The sequence below is a fragment of the Rhincodon typus genome, chromosome 12, assembly GCF_021869965.1.
Source record: "Rhincodon typus isolate 14 chromosome 12, sRhiTyp1.1, whole genome shotgun sequence".
Taxonomy (NCBI): Eukaryota; Metazoa; Chordata; class Chondrichthyes; order Orectolobiformes; family Rhincodontidae; genus Rhincodon; species Rhincodon typus.
This window is the reverse complement of record NC_063343.1, coordinates 25,721,531-25,740,081: the sequence shown is the minus strand read 5'-3', so window position 1 is coordinate 25,740,081 and position 18,551 is coordinate 25,721,531. Positions and strand designations below refer to the sequence as shown.

The following is an 18,551-nucleotide window of genomic DNA, read 5'->3' as shown; positions in this document are numbered from 1 at the left end:
CCTATCCAGCCTCTCCCTATAACTCAAAACTTCCTGGTAAATCTTCTCTGAATGTTCTCCAGCTCAATATCCTGGCAACAACATGGTAAATCTTTTCTGAACCCTCTCCAGCTTAATATCCTTCCTATAAAAGGGTGACCAGAACTGGACACAGTACTCCAGAAGAATCAGTTAGCTTTGTGATTAACAAAACTCCAACTTATGTCATAGTGCTAGAAACCCTGCGAGTATTCATTAGTTTGTCATAAGATTCCACAGAGTGCACTGGTTCTATTACCTAGTGACAATCTCCTGCCTTTTCCCCGTAACCCTGCACACCATTTCCACCCAAATAATCATTCAACGCCCTCTTGAATGCCTCAAGTGAACCTGCCTTTACCACATTTCCAGGCAGCACATTACATGTCCTAATTACTTTGTGTGGCAATGTATGGTTGTGATTATTTTTTTAAACCTGCATTGTAAGGCCTGTCAATCAAAGCAGTCCAATTGCTGGCTTTGCTTAACTCTGACAGCTTAATACTGTTGATTTTTCCCTCCAAATTTAAAGAATGTGGGATCTAAAACAAAAATTTCAGCTCATGACACTTTTTAAACAGACCTTATCTGAACTTCAATGGTGTTTAACTTTCTTCAATTAGTGACTCTCACATCATATCATAGAATCATAGAATGCTACAGTGTGGAATCAGGCCATTCGACCTATTAAGTCCGCACTGACCCTCAGAGCATCCCAATCAGACCCACTCCCCTACCGTATCCCTGTAACCCTGCATTTCCCATGGTCAATTCTATGACTGTGACTGTAACATACATAAGCAGCAGGAGTTGGATTAAACGTTTGGTGAATTGTTCAATACCATGTTATACATATTTTTTTTCTTATGTCAGAGGAGCTAACATAAGCTTCACCACATCAGGTACAAGTACCCTGCTGGAGCCACAGCCCGTGCCATGTCAGCAGGTGAAATAAACTGCGGTGTGAGCTTCAGGACATAGATCCCGCCATGTCTCCCACAAATACAATGCACAAGGAACATTTAAAACAAAAGCTGCAAGTGTTTATTAATGTTCTACAAAATAAACCTTTGTAACAAAAAAAACATAGTTGCAATTTGAGACAGCGCTTCTCCAAAATTCAAATTGACAGTTTATCATTAGTAATGTTTTCTATAGAAATGGTATCTAAATTACAGACAACTGAACATAGGCCATACGTGACATCAAGGCCAAAATCCCTTCTTATTTAAATTTGTAATTATGTTGTTGTACTTGCCCATGGAAGATGTTTCCTGTCAACTTCAAGGATCAGCACAATCCATTGCTAATCACTTAATGGTCAGGATGTTGCTGTTGTTCAGTGGACTTTGAGAGGTAATTCATGTTAAAACATAAAACCCTGTTCATTGTTATTTCTTATTTGTGTAAACATGCTTAACAGAATGAAGTGTGTCAGTGTTACAAAATGGAAGATTTCCACTGTGTTCTGTGACTTGAAGATCTCCATACGTGATCTAGGTGAGGTGTAATGCAAATCTCTGACAGGGCCCAAATTCAAACTTCATAACCACTCTCAACACCATTACCAACTTTCATTCCTGCCTTCCCAACAACAGTTTGCTTTTATATTGCATCTTAAATACTGGAAAACACCCTCAGGACTTTGCACTATCAACTATTCATTCTGATCCTAGCTGAATGTGAAGTTTAAACCACTTGAAAATAATTCTAAGCAGTATTATTCTGATTTTCATTCCTTCCTGGTTCACATTTTTCCCCTTCTTTGGGTTAGTCCTTACATTTAGAACCACATCAGCAGTTGACCATATCTAACGGCAAGTTATGTTCATAGTGAGGAGTCTTAAACTTCCAACAGCGAAACACTGCACGTGGGGTAACTGTAATTGTATATGTCTAACTAACTAGGTGATCAAACAGGTAGCAAGCTCCTACCATTTACAACATTTGACTCAAGAATTTCTTTCCACTTTTAAGTATCATCTCTGTAACAAGAATTCAGAGAGAAGCATTACTCAACTCAAATGAATAATTTGGCCTGAGTAATCCATGTGCACAATGAGTAATAATTTATATTGCTGAGGACAGGTAATGTAAAAATTTTGTAAGCATATTATGAAATAATATAACCTTGTACAGCAACAAGGAAAACCATTCCGTTTTATTTTTTCTCCTTAATAGGATGGAGATTCAGCTAGAATAACAATTAATTCCACATCTAAACCTTTCTATACTGAATTTTATCAGTTGCTCAGATTTGTATTGAATGAGACAAAATTTTGGGAGATAATCTAATGATTATGCCGACATAAACGATATTAACAATGATCCATTTTCTCCAAAACCAGTTAGACAATGCAATTATAAAAAGACCTGCAAAGATTACCTAGAGAAATTTGCAAGGTCCTGCATTATTCAATTTATTATAGGCCAAAACTTTCTTGGGATATGCATAAAAGATGGGCCTTTCTTTTGCTTTAGTGTATCCCAGAAAACTGTACATGATACTCAATGTAAGATGGGATTTTAGCAATCTAATATAAATTTATTACTCACCACTGTTTTGGCACTGAATGTCAGTTTTTAGATATCAAAATGTATTATTTAATTATAGACTTCTTTCTCTTTTGCAAACTTACAAAACCAGGTTTGGAAATTTCCCTGGTCAAGCTTCCATTCCCAGTAGCATCTGGCAATTTTGTCTGTTATGTTGATGGCATCAAACCAGTGTAATTGTGAAGTGTATAGATGAAACAAGTGTAGGTGAAGCATTTGAAATCAAAACTTATTTTACAATGCTTGGAGGCAATTTATTTAGATGCGTCAGATGATTGCCACTATAAGGCAAGAGAAAAGCTAACGAATAGGAATGGGTGTGGGACCAGTGTAATCTCCAGTGCTGCTTAAATATTGTACACATAATTTTTAAATATTTTTGTTATCATAACCAAATTAAAGCAATTATTTTTGCATTGTGTTTGCTTAAGCATCTTTTCTTGGTGTTGCACGACAGGAGAATATTAATGTTCCCTGGTTCAAATGTGAGGTATTTTACTTCTTGCTACCTTCAAATGCGTTTCAGTTTTATTAAAAGAAGTCATGTTAACAATTTTAAAAGCATGTTTCACATTTCAAGTCTCTTGCTTCAGAGTTTATGCTTGATACCAGTCAAGCCCTCTTAAAGCAATCAAGCCCAATAAATGTTTGAAGTCTACACTACATTACATGTGATATGTTTTAGTCATTATTTTTTAAAGACCCCATGTAGTTTACATTCATGGGGAATTAACCAAACAAATAATTCAAGGAACAAGAATGAATAGAGAAGCATTACTCAATTTAAATTTTGTTCATCATTGTTCTCAGTACACTCTTCTTTGTTAGCAGTAAACTTGTTTCAATATTAACCTACTAACAAACCCTCTTTTTCATTAAAGAAAATTACCAACTAGATTGAAGTATCATCCACCCACTTATCTCACAAGCCCCTTGTCTCAGAGGTATCTGAAGTGTATCAATGACATAACTGTATATAGTTAGATTTCTATAATCAATACATATTGTGAACTTAGGTACTCTGTCATTGCATTGAAATTCATCAGCAGACTCCATATGTTACTCGTGTGTATAACTGATTTTCTTAATCTTTACGTGCATTATATCAGCTAAACTACTGTGTCCCTTTTGACAGAGCTGTATATTAAGGTTTCTATATTATCTACCAATGCAGAATTCTACAATATAAAGAAAAATAATACAAACAATTATGCAGAGTAATTCTTTAAGAAGGAACAACAGGGTTTTTTGGACAGAATTTACTCGTACCAGAATTACATTACCTGATGCCTGCAACTGTTATGAACCTTTATGCTGTTGAAATTTTGCAAATCACAATAATTTGGTTATGTATTCAACAGCAACTTTAATTGGCAAAACAGCAATAAATTCTAATTTTCTTGCCAATTACAAAAACTCATTTTAGATAACTGGATTAGTGAGAATCACAGACTGAGAGTTTTGATTTTCTTTTTTCCTCTTTTTCTTCTTATTGGGCGATGCTGGCTGCATTTCTTACACTACCACAGTAACTTTGTGGAGAATTGAATGGCCTTCTCAGAAGACCTTATCAATAATCCACAGAATATGGTCGTGGAGGATAGACTAAGTCAAGTTGGATAACTTCTCTACTTCAACAATGTTAGTAAACTGATTTCTTTTTTAAAAAGACAGTCTTGACAGGTTGCCATGATGCAATCTCAGCTGCTTGTCCAGTACCTTTAAACACTACAATGTGCTCAAAACAAGAGCATTTGTTTGATCTTGGTTGATGACTGGCAGATCATCATGACTAAATGGAGTAAACAAAAGTGTAAAATATGTAATACTTACTGAAATCTTCTACTTTCTGACCATGCACTTCATGTTGTTCCAACTTAGGTTAAAGCTATACAAGGAATGTATTAAGTTGCTTTTAGAAAGCGTAAACCTATAAATTAATGAGCTAATTAAATATTATTTATGAAAAAGCATCTTGCAGTGTAAAAAAAAAACCTGCACTAAGAATCTTACTTCTTGATTAGATAATTAGAAGGGGCCCAGCCCTCCCATATTGGTTCGCTATTTAGGATTTTACAATACCACCATCCATTGGCATTTTTTTCAAATACTTCAAATACAGTTCCTTCCTTAAATCCAGCGGTTTCCTCGTCTCCTGCAAAATCTGCAAGAGCTACATAAAGGCATTCTTTTGAAGATTCTTCATCTTTGGACAGGTTAATGTTGATTGATGTAGCATTATTCTTCTCTTTCCCCATTTCCAATATTTCTGCTTGTCTGTCCGTTGCCTTTGAAGGAAGGATCGATTCTCTTCCATGTTCATGAACTTTGGATGGAACAGATCCTTTCGTTGGGAGGAACTCCTTTGAAGCTCCCTTTGCCTTAATCTCATCTTTGCTTTGTTCATGAGATGAACCTGATTTAAATCTTGGTGGAGGGATGGAAGGTTTATTTTGTCCCCAGGTGGGTTTGTTCTCAGCTGTATCTTTTTGATTACCTTTAACGTCGGCAGATTCTATGGAGGTTTTCTTTGGCAGTGGGGGTCTTCTGGGTGGCACAACTGGTCGGGGTGGACCTTCTTTGTTTGCTACAGTTGGGCCTTTTGGTTGAGGGTCATTCCCTTTCTTCTCAATTGGCTTTAAACTCTTTGCTGCTTTCTCTTCAGTGATACTTGGATCATCCCTATCATTCTGTTCATTTTCAAGGCCATTTTGCTCTCTCTGCATAACTTTCACATCACTTACCTTAGAGCTAATTCCAAAATCTTGTTTCAATTGAAGCACATTTTCTACATTTCCAGGAGAACTGCTACATGTATCTAGTGAGGTTTGATTATTTGAGTAGTTTTGATTGCCAGCAATATTCTGAGAGGAGTCCTGCTCCACCATTTTGTCTGGCAATTTTGCTCTTCTCAACTTACTTCTGAGGTTGGAGATGTCAACTTCAGATTCAGATTGACTTTCTCCTTTCACGACAGGAAATGGCTTAGGCCTCAAAAGGGGTCTTGGCTTTAGTGGGAGATTTGGGGAAGAATCCACTGATTTTTCCTCTGTATCAGGCTTTGACTTTGCTTGTCTCCCCACAGGCTTTAGATTAGACCTTGCAATTTCACCTGCTAACATCTTGGGCCCAGATTCAAGTCCTTTTGAGTGTGAAATTTTACTTGCTTCAGCAGTCAGTTTCTTGTCTCCTTTAGATGACATTTTTGGTGGCAACAGGGGTAAAATACCACCTGGTACACTGGGCTTTGGTGGAAGTACTTTTGAATGCTTATCCACTGCTTCCACCTCAAACTTGCTGTTAATCTGTTCTTTCTTTAATGGGAGGACGGGCTTCTCTTTGTTAAATCTTGAAGTGTCATTATTAATAATATTTGAAGGAGAACATGACTTGGATTGAGATTCTACATTTGAGTGAGAGTTGAATTTATTGTCAGAAGATGGGATCTTACTTGCATCCCTTCCTCGTTGCTCTTTCAGTTTGTGTTGAACAGTGGCCTCATTGTCAACATCGTTTGATTGTGGCTCTTTGGGAAGAGGTCTAGCAACAAAGGCACTATCCCCATTACTACTGCTTCCTGTAGTTCCATCCAGTTGAAGTTTTGCCAGTTCTTGTGCTAATGGTGGGAGGAAATTTGCCCTTGAAGCATTACTTGATTTTTTGTACTTGTCGATGAAAGAGGCTGGAGCCCATCCTTCCTCATCATCTATCTGAATGTACCACCAACCACTTAAGTTCTTTTCTATTACCTAAAAGAGAACAAAAAGATATTCATTCTCATTTAGAGCATAATTTAACAACACAATAAACAGGCAGCACTAATGACATCCCTGCTCAGAAAAGTCTCGAGCAATTTGACTGAATCAAATGGAGACTAGCGTCTAAAAAACATTGGAGGATCACAAATCTATATAAAGAAGATCCTAACCTATGTGGGAATAAACCATTTGCTTTTATATCTTTTGTATGTAGTAATTTATCACTACTGGATCAAATTTTGTGTGCAAGTGTTTCAGATAAAGTATCACACTGTCCCAAGGACAAATTACAACCTTTACTGATGTCTATCTGGGTAGCAGTCAAGAAATGAATATTGCCCAGGCTTGATTATGATATGAATTTATGAGGGATAAAGTTCTGAGGGCTCACCAGTGATAGCTCACTGCTGCCTTCAGAGAAGGAAAATAAAATGTGTAGGAAATGTAAGCTTTAATTTTCTATTGCTTAACCAAAAAAAGTGAAAGATTTGATGAATATAGATTTTTTTTTACTGGGTTAATTGGCGTATTGCTCGTTGTGTTTACTGCTACAAGCAACTTTACATTGGATTTACTAAATTTGGTACTACCTCCAAACAAATTGTTGAAAATATCTTAGCTGTAGATTTGGGCATCCGAAGGATTTCAGCTTATGAAGAAAACTATTTTGAAGTAGAATCCGTAGTCTGAATTCTGTCTTTATTAGTTTTCTATTATCTGTGCATTTACGGTTTTCAAAATTTGCTGTCACCTATCAACTATTCAATATGTGCCATAATTAGAGGGGACAGTAGCAAAACTTCTGTTCAAGGCCACCAACAATCCAGGACCTGATGGCTTGCATTCTAGGGATTTAAAAGGACGCTGCAGAGATAATGGATATGCTGCCTGTAATTTTAGAGAATTCCTAATTTCCTGATGATATGAAAATGAAAGACTTTGACAAATTTAGTTAAGATCTTTGAGGATGTAACCAGCAAGGGAAAAAGGGAACCAGTAGATGTCGTTTATTTGGATTTCTAAAAGGCATTCGATAAGGTATTGCACAAAGCAAAAATTGAGAGGTCAACATTTAGCAGGTAATATGTCAACATGGAAAAGAAGATGGATAAGTAATATAAAATAGTCAAGATAATTGGCAAACTGTAACTGGTAGTCTCAACTAGTTACAATCTCTATTAATGACTTATATGAAGGGACAGAGTGTAAAGTAGTCAAACTTGATGGCATACAAAGAATGTGGTGAGATAAGAGTTGCAAAGGGATATAGGTAAGTCAGTGAACAAAATTTGGAGATATAGCAAGAATAGAAAAACAAAACATTATTTCAATGAAGAGAGAATACTGAAAACTATGGTTAACAGAGAGATCTGGGTGTTTATGTGAATCACAAAAAAAAACTGGGTAGATTTTTTGTAAAAATAATTAAGACGGCAAATACTGTCCTTTGTTGCAAAGGAGTTAAGAGTATAACAGAAAGGATGTGTTGCTCCATCCATACACAACACTGATGAGACCATACCTGCAGTACTGTGTCAAGTTGTGGTCTCCTTATTTAAGGAGGGCTACATTTGGATTGAAGGTAGTTTAGGGAAGGTTTGCCAGGTTCCTTCTTGGGATGAAGGGTTGTCCTTTGTAGAAAGGCAGAGCAGGCTGGGTCTATACTGATTTGGAATTTAGAAGAATCAGTTATGAATTGAATAATGCTTATAAGTATCAAAAGGGGCTTATCAGGGACAGAAAAAGGGAGAGGCTGGAAGGATATTTCCCTCAGGAAATCTCAAACTGCGGGCAAAGTTTCAGAATAAGTGATCTCTCATTTAATATGGAAATTAGGAAATATTTCTTCTGGAGGTCATCAATCTTTGGGTTCTCTCCCCAAGACAGCAGGTAAAACTATTCAAAGATGTGTCAGACAATTTTTTATTCTTTCAGGAATTTAAAGAAGAAGCAGAAAAGATGTTTAAGACCATGTTCAAACCATCCACAATCTTATTCAATAACAGTAGGCTCAAGGAGCTGAATGGTCTACTCCTATCTCTCATTCATCCACATCAAGTATTTTTCTTTAAGAAGTGGAATATTTTCTATTTCAGACACTCAGAATGAGCAGTAGCTGACCCAGCACAGGTTATGCACAATTACATAGAGTGTAAAACTCCTTCAGCTCACCACTTCATTTCCCACACTATCCTTCACCTTCTATTAGAGGGAGAACTTCTTCAGGAATATTTCTGTTCAAATATCATAACTTCAGTGCCAACTTTGTAGTAGAGCAGAAGAGGTCCTCAGTAAATTTACCCCGTTTGTCAGTTAAAAAGTACCAAGCATTACAGCAAGACCCATTTGGAAAGGAGTTGAGATTGCCAAACTAGATTCCCAAAGGGCTCAGGAAAATTTCTGCCATCAGTCCATACAAGATTTGAATTTTGTGTCCTGAAGTTAAAAGTTCATTTCCCTGCAAAATATCTTTTAAACTATCATTAGAATGAGCTCACAATGGCATTCATGTAAATAATATTTATACAGCATTTTCATTTGCTTACCTCAACCTTTTGTCCTGCCTGAAAACTGATGCCATCAGGAATGGTTGTCTGGAAAGCAGCTATTGTGTAAAACTCTTCTTCTACTTCAGGAGGAGTTGGAGGTTTGGGGAGATTCAATCCACGTGGCTATTTATAAAATTAGAAAGAACTAAAATCATTGACTTAGTCCATGCAGATGCATTGCCCTTCATGTTTTCATATTCTCTATGTTTTATTTATAAATTAATAATTTCCCAGAAAAAGGATAGTTTGTTAGGGCACATCATAGAATCATGTGTCATAGAATCCCTACAGTGTGGAAGCAGGCCATTCGGCCATCGAGTCCACACCAACCCTCTGAAGAGCATCCCACCCAGACCCACCCCCTACCCTATCCCTGCATATCCCACCCAAGACACTAGGGGCAATTTAGCATGGCCAATCCACCTAGCCTGTGCATCTTTGAGCTGTGGGAGGAAACCGGAGCACCCGGACGAAACCCACGCAGACACGGGTAGAATGTGCAAACTCCACACAGTCGCCCGGGGCAGGAATTGAACCCGGGTCCCTGGTGCTGTGTGGCAGCAGTGCTAAGCACTGAGCCACCTTGCTGCCCCAATTAAGAAATTTTAATGAAGTTATTATTGATAAGTATACACATTATAAATCAACCTAAAGTATTTCAGAAAATGTAAATCCTTAAAAATGCAAATAGCTGACGAACAAATTAGTCATAAACTGTATGCACATAATTAGATTATTTTATTGAAGTTAGGGGTGGGGGGCGGGGGGGGGGGGGAGGGGAGGGTGTAAATGACTGTCTTCTTCCACCCCAGCCCCAACCCAAGAATGAAAAAGGAGTCAAACGTACTAATGTAGCAATGGTATAGCCTCTGCCTCCTCTCGGCAGGCATTGTATCCATTGTTTAATACATGGTGCATGTTAACAAGACATCCTGAGATGACACTCAAAACAGAGTTTTAGCATTCTGAAATGTTAAAAAATCTTACACCTGTTAAAGGACTCTTGTAAAAATGAGTCAGCACTGAAAGAAGCAGGGCTATACGTATCCCACAACAATTCAACAAAAATGATCATTTGAAAAAAAATCTTTCTGACTTCCTCAAGATTCAAGAGAAGCTGAGATTTTGCGAAAGGGAGAAACAGCAAGTGCAACATCTTCAAAATGATATTATAACATTGTGTAAAAAGGACCATGTGGTTAATTTAAACATTCAAGACCTACAAAAGAACATCAAGACATTGTCTACTTATGTCATAGGACAGAATGAGAATGTTGGCTACAGCCCACCATTGAGTTGCATAACGTCACTGCAGCAAGAGTACTGAGGTCACAAAAGGGATGCCCTTTACGTTTATTTTAAACAAGCAAATTTGAGTTTTGATATTTTTTTTAAAAAATCAATAATGGGGTATGGGCTTCACTGGCTAGGCCAAGGTTTAATTTCCAACCCTACTTGCCATTGAAAAGGTAGTAACAAACTTCCATCTTGATTTGCTGCAGTCCAGTTGCTATAGGTACAGCCACAATGCTGTTAGGGAGGGCATTCAAGCATTTTGCCCCATTGTCACTGAAGATTATAGTTCGAAGTCAGGGTGGTATGTGGCTTGGAGGGTAACTTGAAGGTGATTGTATTCCTATGTATCTACTGCCCTTGTCCATCTGTGTGGTTGAGGCCACAGGTTTGGAAGATCCTGTCAAAGGAGGCTGGTTAAGTGGTTACAATGCATCTTGTAGTTGGTACGCACTACTGCCACTCTGCATTGGGAAAAGGTAGCAAAAATTGAAGGAGTTAGATACAGTTCCAATCTGCTTTGTTCTGGATGATGATGAGCTTCTTGAGTGTTGCTGCAGCTGTACTCAACCAAGCAAGTGGAGGATATTCCACCACACTCTTTATTTGTGTGTTATAGGTGGTGGAGACGCTTTGTGTCAAGAGATGAGTTACTTGCCACAGAGTTCCCAGCCTCTGCTTTTATAGCCACAGTCTTCAAATGGTTGGTCCATTCAGTTTCTGATCAATTGTAACCAGGATTTTGATACTGGAGGATTCAATTATGGTAATTCTATTGAATGTCAAGGGGTGATGATCGCATTCTCTCTTGTTGGAGATGGGCCATTGCCTGATACTTGTGTGGTGTGAATGTTATTTGTCACTCATCACTCCAAGTCTGAAAATCATCCAGGTCTTGCTGCATTTGGACAGGGATTGCTTCAGTATCCGAGGAATCACCAACAGTGCTGAACATTGTGAAATCATCGTCAACAACATTCCCATGTCGCCCTTATAATAGAGGGAGGTCATTGACGAAGCAGCCGAAAATGGATGGGCCAAGAATACTACTCTGAGAAACTCCTGCAGTGATGACGTTAAGCTGAGATGATTGACTTTCAACAATTACAACCATCTTTCTGTGTGCTAGGCATGACTCCAAAACAGCAGAGTTTATCTCCAGATTTTTATTAACTCCCAGTTTTGATGGGCTTCTTGGTCAAATGCTGCTCTGATGCCAAGGATATTCACCATTACCACCTCCCAACTCGTGTTCAGCCTTTTTGTCCACATCTGAACTCAAATGAGGAGGGCTGCTGAACAGGCCTGGTGGAAGCCAAACTGAACATCTATGAGCAGGTTACTGGTGAGTAAGTGCCTCTTGATAGCACTGTTGATGACATCATCTTCTGCTCTGCTGATGATTTGAGTGTGTTTTGGGGGTGGTAATTGGCATGATTGGAATCATTCTTTCTTTCCTGAGCAGAATATACTTGGGGAACCTTCCATGTTGCTTGGTGGATGCCAGTATCAAAATTGTACTAGAGCAGTACAAAAGGGTCTCTCAGTACAGCTGTTAGAAAAGTCTGTGCATGGTTAAATCTTAGCAGTTCGAAAACTGGTATTATTGCAAGAATAGAAGGAACAATGGAAATTAAATAAAAACTCTTAAAGTTTTGATGGTTTTTGATAAGATGAATAAGTTGGGGTTCAGTCTTCTGGTTGGGAAGTCAGTGGCAGTGTTAATCAATTTAAAGCTTTCACTAATATAGTGAAGCGGACAATTTCCCCTCCTTCCACTGTTTCAGGTCAGGACAGAACATACACAAATCACAAAATCAGCTTGCCATATGGCTAAATCATATTTTATCCAGCAGTTAAACTTCTAAATTTGCCTTTGCACCCCCAATCCTGAAACCTTTTCAAACTTTTGTCCTGATATCCTATCATCTTTAACCTTTTCTAAATTCCAATTTGATCGAAGTTGTGCTGTTAATATTCTACCATACAAGACATTCCACCCATCCTTATTTCGACTTAATATTTTGGGCTAGAATTTATCAAATTTACTGGAATCAACAAACACTCATTAGACCTTCTCCTCTGTCTAATTTCCATTAGCCTTTTCATAGCAAGTCATCTGGAACCTCTATGAACAAGGCAAACAACTAAGTGAATCGTTAAAGAACCAGATTAAAGAACTGTTAATGAAGAGAGAAGAGTCTGCACCATAAAGTGTTATTTAGCGTAGTAAACTCAATGTCAGATCAGTTATAGAGCAAAATAGAGAAGGAAACAATGAATGGAGAAGAGAAAAAGAAATCAAAAGCAATGAATATGCACTTTAAAAATAAGCCAGTATTTCAAAGCTGAAGCAAAAGACTCCACTCTTTTTAACAATTAATTTTCTAAGTCTGAGAGGTTGGTAGCAGTAATTAGATTCTCACACACTCTGAAGGGCACTTACACAGAAATGTACAAGCTTCAACTTTCCGCAGCAGGTTCAGTTTGTGCTTACAGTGCCAGCCCAGTAACTTCAAGTCACTGTATTTGGTGAATCATACAGTAAAATAGTAATTTTGGGAAGCCGAAAGCTAAGCAGTGCAGCATTTGTCGTGTTTCACACTTAATCAGGTATCTGATTCTTGCCTGAAGTTGATAGTAATTTGTGAATAAATGACATGAGGACTGTGAACATCACTTTTATTTTGACAATAAGTTCCGGCCTAATGGCTTGCTCTCTCCGGATGTTTTAATTTTAAGTTCTTGTCCTGAAGAGGAGGCTTTCACCCCACACTAACTCAGCGATCATCTTCACAACTGTACCTGCTCCCTAAACACCACTGTCTTTTACAATGGCTTTATCTGAAAATTCCCTCCACCACTCAGTATTTGCAACTGTCTTGGCCACTTCAAAGGGAACCTTTTAAAACCCAATTTTAACTAAGTTTTTGGTCACTAGCCTTAATTTGTCCTTTCCAGCTATGCCAATTTCTGTGAAGTGATTTGGGATTTTTTGTAGTGAAGGTTCTGCATGAATTCAAAATAATCATCTGATACTCACCACAGTAAGATCTCTTCGTGGAGGTGGCCTCTGTCTTGCGTTTGGTAACTCTGTATTGTTTAACAGAAAATCAATTAACTTTGTTGTATAGATAGCCAAGACACCTTTTCATCATCAACGTAACAAACAGGTGATGAGGCACACCATCTTTCTTCAGATAATGCAAGTAAAATTTGATCTTTGGCAAACTTTCATTCCAAAAACCAGTTAAAATGGAACAATGAACCTTTAGCTTTTAGCCTTTATATGTGGCTCAAGTGAATCTGAAAAGTTCCAAAAGAAAATTGAAAAAGCACCTGAGGACAGCCAATAATAGCCTCCTGGAATGACTGCAGCAATTGGTCAAAAGTGAAAACAAACACTTTGGATACTCAGATCCTTAAGAGTTCCTGTGCAATTGCAAAGCAACTCGTATGACTGGCCCCTTGTAACTTCTGAGCACACTGAAGTCATTACTGTACTGGGGAATGTCAAATCATCAAAGTAATGCTAAATTGCTAAGGTATCCAGGGAGTCTCAGGGAAGTTAACACTTATTTTGGGATCTTTTTGAAGTATAAAGTAAAAGGGGCATTCCAACCACGTAATATTTCAGTTTTATAGCCACAAAACTGATTAGAAAAATTTGGAACACAACACAAATTATTAATGTCAATCGTTTCCGCAGGCTTCACCTCCACACAACACCCTGTTCAATTTTCACCTGTTCTAAAAGTGCTGAGTTATCCATAAGAAATTTGATTTACCTTTTCAAAGAGCAACTAATGCTCTCTCAGCGGAATAGATTCATTTTTTCCTATTCAAATCTTTAATTACACTCTTTCTATATCATCCCTTCTTGACCATTAGCAATCTCTTTGTCATAGTCATAGAGATATACACAGCATGAAAACAGACTCATCCATGCCTTCTGATGAAGGGTCTAGGCCCGAAACGTCAGCCTTGCTGCTCCTATGATGCTGCTTGGCCTGCTGTGTTCATCCAGCTCTACACCTTGTTGTCTCTCATCCATGCCAACCAGATATCCAAATAAATCTAGTCTCATTTGCCAGCATTTGACCCATGTCCCTTTAAACCCTTTCTATTTATAAACCCATCCAGAAGCCTTTTAAATTTTGTGATTGTACCAGCCTCTTCCACTTCCTCTGGCAGCTTATTCCATACACACACCACCCTCTGTGTAAAAAAGTTGCCCCTTAGGTCCCTTTTAAATCTTTCCCCTCTCACCTTAAAGCTATGCCCTCTAGTTTTGGACTCCCCTACCCTGGGGAAAGGACCTTGTCTATTCACCCTACCCATGATCTTCATGATTTTATAAACCTCTACAAGGTCACCCTTCAGTTTCTGATGCTCCAGGGAAAATAGCCCCAGTCTGTTCAGCCTCTCCCTATAGCTCAAACCCTCCAACCCTGGCAATATCCTTGTAAATCTTTGAGTTGTGAAGCTCCAACAGTTTAAGGCTTAATTAATAATACTTCAAACATGACAATTTGTTCCTTGATCCTAGCATGGGTAGTCATCAGCTAGAGTGGTGTAGATATATTCAATTGACTTCTGTACTGGAGGAAACCATGGCCAGGGATTCTGTTCTGGATTACTATGTAATTCTGCATGCTGATAGAACCACGGAGACATAGAGAAAATAGAACAAGGGAGAAAAACAAAGCAACTTGTCTCTAAATGCAAAAATAAAACAAAGAACTATGGATACTGGAACTCAAAAACAAACACAGTAGTTGCTGGAGAAACTCAGCATCAGTAGTCAGAAAGCAGACCCTACATTTCAGGTTCAGTGACCCTTCTTCAGTTAAGTCTGGTTTCTCTCCACAGATCCTGCTAGACCCGCTAAGTTTCTCCAGCAATCTGTTCTTGTCATCCTAAACACCATTAGCTGTAATATTCAAGCATATCTTTGGTCCACAGCCAGAAGAAGCACTCAAGGTAGAGTTCAAACAACATTTTCATACATTTCAAGCAAGTGGGACCTTGGTAACCTGCTTTAGAATTTATTCACTGCTAATGAAGTAGCAGGACCAAACCTCCAAGGTTTCAAACATAAACTCAAGGCTACAGTTGGATATCCCACAAGAGAACTCAGATTTTGAAAAGGCAGAAAAATGTCTTTGGCTTGGAGCACCCTTACAATCTGTTCCTCTTGCCGTCTGTCTACAGCATAAAAAAAACTAATTTCCAACCCCAGACACTTCGGAAGTGTTATATCGGGCTCAAATGTTAACTCTGTTTTTCTCTCTTTACCAATGCTGCTGGATCTGCTCAGTTTCTCCCCTTGTCTTCTGTTCTGTCACGAGCAATGCTTTGAAATGGAATCACTAAAGTGAGAAACCTGTGTCTCCAGTAAGTGACCGTCATCTGTATCTTGTCATGCTTAATGAAAATATTCTCAGTGGCTGTATAGTGCCAAACACATACTTACTGCCTTTCACATCAGCACCTGCTGCCCCACGGATCTCATTTTTTTCATCTTTTTGGTCAAACAACGATGCCTTTTCTCTGGTCTCTTTAGCTGAGGCTGGCTGTTTTCCAAGCCCATCAAGGTCCATTGCACTTGAATGGACAGATTGCCCTGAAGTAATTTTCTGACCTGAGAGATCACTGGTGGCTTTTTTCAGGTATGAGGCAGGGGCCCAGCCCTCCTGATTTTTGTATCTGTTCAAGAAAAATAATGTTTTCTGAGATTAAACACAAAATTCCCTTCAGCCCTTCTTTATTAGCAAACTGATGAGATTCAATGAATATTATAGAGTAGCAAAAACTAACAAAAATGTATGTGTTTTCATAATGAGTAAAAGGTCAATTTTTAGTAATCTATTATTAATTCTAACGCTGCTGAATTCAGAATATACTAAAAAAGATACAATTTTCCTGCATAATCATTGACAACAGCATAAGTTGTTTTTAGGTATTTTTAATCAATCTGTCCTGATATGTTATGGAATATCTCTGGAGCAGATGAGACTGGAACCCCTACCTCTGTACCCCAGCAATCCTACCTAGTTGCTTTTCTTACTGGCCTTAGAGAATTGCTTGTGATGTGATTGCCAGCATGAGTCCTACTCGTCCAATAGCAATACTGATCTTAAGAAATTCATTTGCATCATTTACTGGGAATATCTGAGTTTCTACTAGGTCATTCAGGCAGACAATCTTCAGAGTAACACTGGGATTGCTGCTGGGTGCAGGGAGTAGAAGCATCCTTTTCAGAACAATGGGGAGTTGCCAGCCTAGTGGTATTATCATTGGACTGTTAATCTAGAGAGCCAAGGTAATGTTGTGGAGACCCTGGGATTCGAATCCCACCACAGTGGATGAGTGGAATTTGAATTCAATAAAAATATGGAATTAAGAGACTAATGATGACCATGAATCCATTGGCGTGTGTGTGTATGTGCACGCATTGTGGGAGAAGGGAGAAATCCTCTGGTTCATGAATGTCCTTTAGGGAAAGAGACTGGCATCCTTATCTGGTTTGATCTACATGTGACTCCACACCCACAGCAATGTGAGTGACTTTTAACTACCTTCTGGGATGGACAATATATTGCTGGGCCAGCAGCACTGGGATTTTATTCAAAAGGTGACAATTTCACTGAGGAATCCTTTTATAGGTATTAGATCTCAGATTTTGTTTCTAATAGGGTGATAATAGATGTTAATCCTTTCTCAACTGGTCAAAATGATATTACATAACACAGCTCAACAAATTAATTATATCCTGTAAAATAGTGAAGGACAGTTCATTGACAAAAAAGGAAATCATCAAGATCTGGTAGGTCTAAGGTCAAATGCATTCAATTATGTCACAATTCCTGACTTTCTGTGACACTATCTGCTAGAAACTACCAGTGTCATAGGAAGACATTAACAAAATGATCACAAAACATTGATGTATTTTAAGAATTTATTTTTTGTAAAGTAACCTCTACATTTTGCCTCTGATAAGTTCTACCCATTTTTTGGGAGTTGGGAACAGTTTGGAATCCTATCTGTACTGCCCACAAGAAATTATCATACCTCCCATCAGGATATTTGCCAGAAAGTTATAGAAAGGCAATTCCAGCCAATGCCCTCCCTTTCTTCAGTGAAATTCAGAAGAAATAACTTCAAAATTAATTTGTTAAAGACTGAAGCCACAAAATATGGGTGCATAGTGCTGGCTATTCTGGGCGTTACTATGCTATTTTGCATCTGAAACACAGTTTGTGCATGCGTTATTTTGGTGAGGGAGTGTCCTCGCATGCAGGGAGTGTGGGCAAGGTTTATGTGGTTGTGACGTCAATCATTGTGTAAAGCTGATCTGATGCCAACATTGCTATTTTGGATCTTCACTCCCATTCCAGGCCAATATCCTTTCAACCTGGCACAGCTGTACATGTGTTCGGCAACATGAAGTTTCCCCTAGCCAATGCTATTTGTAAGCAGTATCTACTGTTGACAGGTTATTTGCAGATTGATTTCTACTCGCTCAATTACAATTGTCAAATGTTTTTGATGGTTTCAGGAGTTGTTTAAGGCTGCTCATATCAAGACTGAATAGTTTGAAAAAAACACCAAAGGAGTGTGGACCACTGGCAAGCTACCTACTTGAACCGCTTAAGGTGTAGGAATACCCATTGTGCTATTACAAAGGGAGTTCTGGAGTTTTGACCCAGCAGCAATGAACAGAGAAGTAGTTCCAAGTCCTGGAGTACTGTGACAATTCTGGTCCCTTGAGGAAGGACATAGTTGTATTGAAGAGGAAGTTCACTAGATTGATTGCAGAGGTAAGGGACTTGTCTTATGAAGAGAGATTTCAGCAGTTTAGGCCTATACTTCCTGAAGTTTAGAAGAATGAGAGCAGATCCTGTATACCTCAATTAGATGCTGAAGAGGATTGACAAACCAGAAGTAGAGAGGATGTTTCCTCTTGTTGGGCAATCTAGAATGAGGGGTCATAGTTTTAGGACAAGGGGTAGGAGATTTAAAACAGAGGTAAAGAGAAATTACGTCTCTCAAAGAGCTATGAATCTTTGGAATTTACAATCCCAGAGTGCAGTGGATGCTGGGAGATTGAAGTGAAAGACAAATTTTTAATTAGTAATGAGGCTGAAGGGTTATGGAGAACGGGCAGAAAAATGTAGTTAAGGCTGAGATGTGACCAGCCATGATTGTACAAACAGCGGCTCCTACTCCCAGTTTGTATGTTAAGTTAAGATGGAGGGAAGCTTGGCAGGGTGCTTGCAGGTGGCGGTGCTCTCACAGATATCCTGTATTCATAGGTAGTAGAGGTCACCAATTTCAAGCGTGTTGTTAAAAGAGCTTTGGAATGTTGCTGCAT

At 38.5% G+C, this 18,551-nt stretch overlaps 1 protein-coding gene across 2 annotated transcripts in view; it reads right to left on the bottom strand.

The window, feature by feature from the left end:
- Positions 1-1,039: 1,039 nt before the first annotated feature.
- Positions 1,040-18,551, bottom strand: part of sh3pxd2b (SH3 and PX domains 2B) — a 293,056-nt gene continuing 275,544 nt past the window's right edge. For both annotated transcript variants that reach the window (XM_048603706.1, XM_048603707.1), the window contains 4 exons: positions 15,651-15,883; positions 13,218-13,267; positions 8,879-9,004; positions 1,040-6,323 (listed from right to left, as the gene is read on the bottom strand). In XM_048603706.1, the coding sequence (XP_048459663.1) occupies positions 4,584-6,323; positions 8,879-9,004; positions 13,218-13,267; positions 15,651-15,883 (2,149 nt within the window). In that variant the 3' untranslated portion in view covers positions 1,040-4,583. The remainder of the gene's footprint in view (positions 6,324-8,878; positions 9,005-13,217; positions 13,268-15,650; positions 15,884-18,551) is intronic.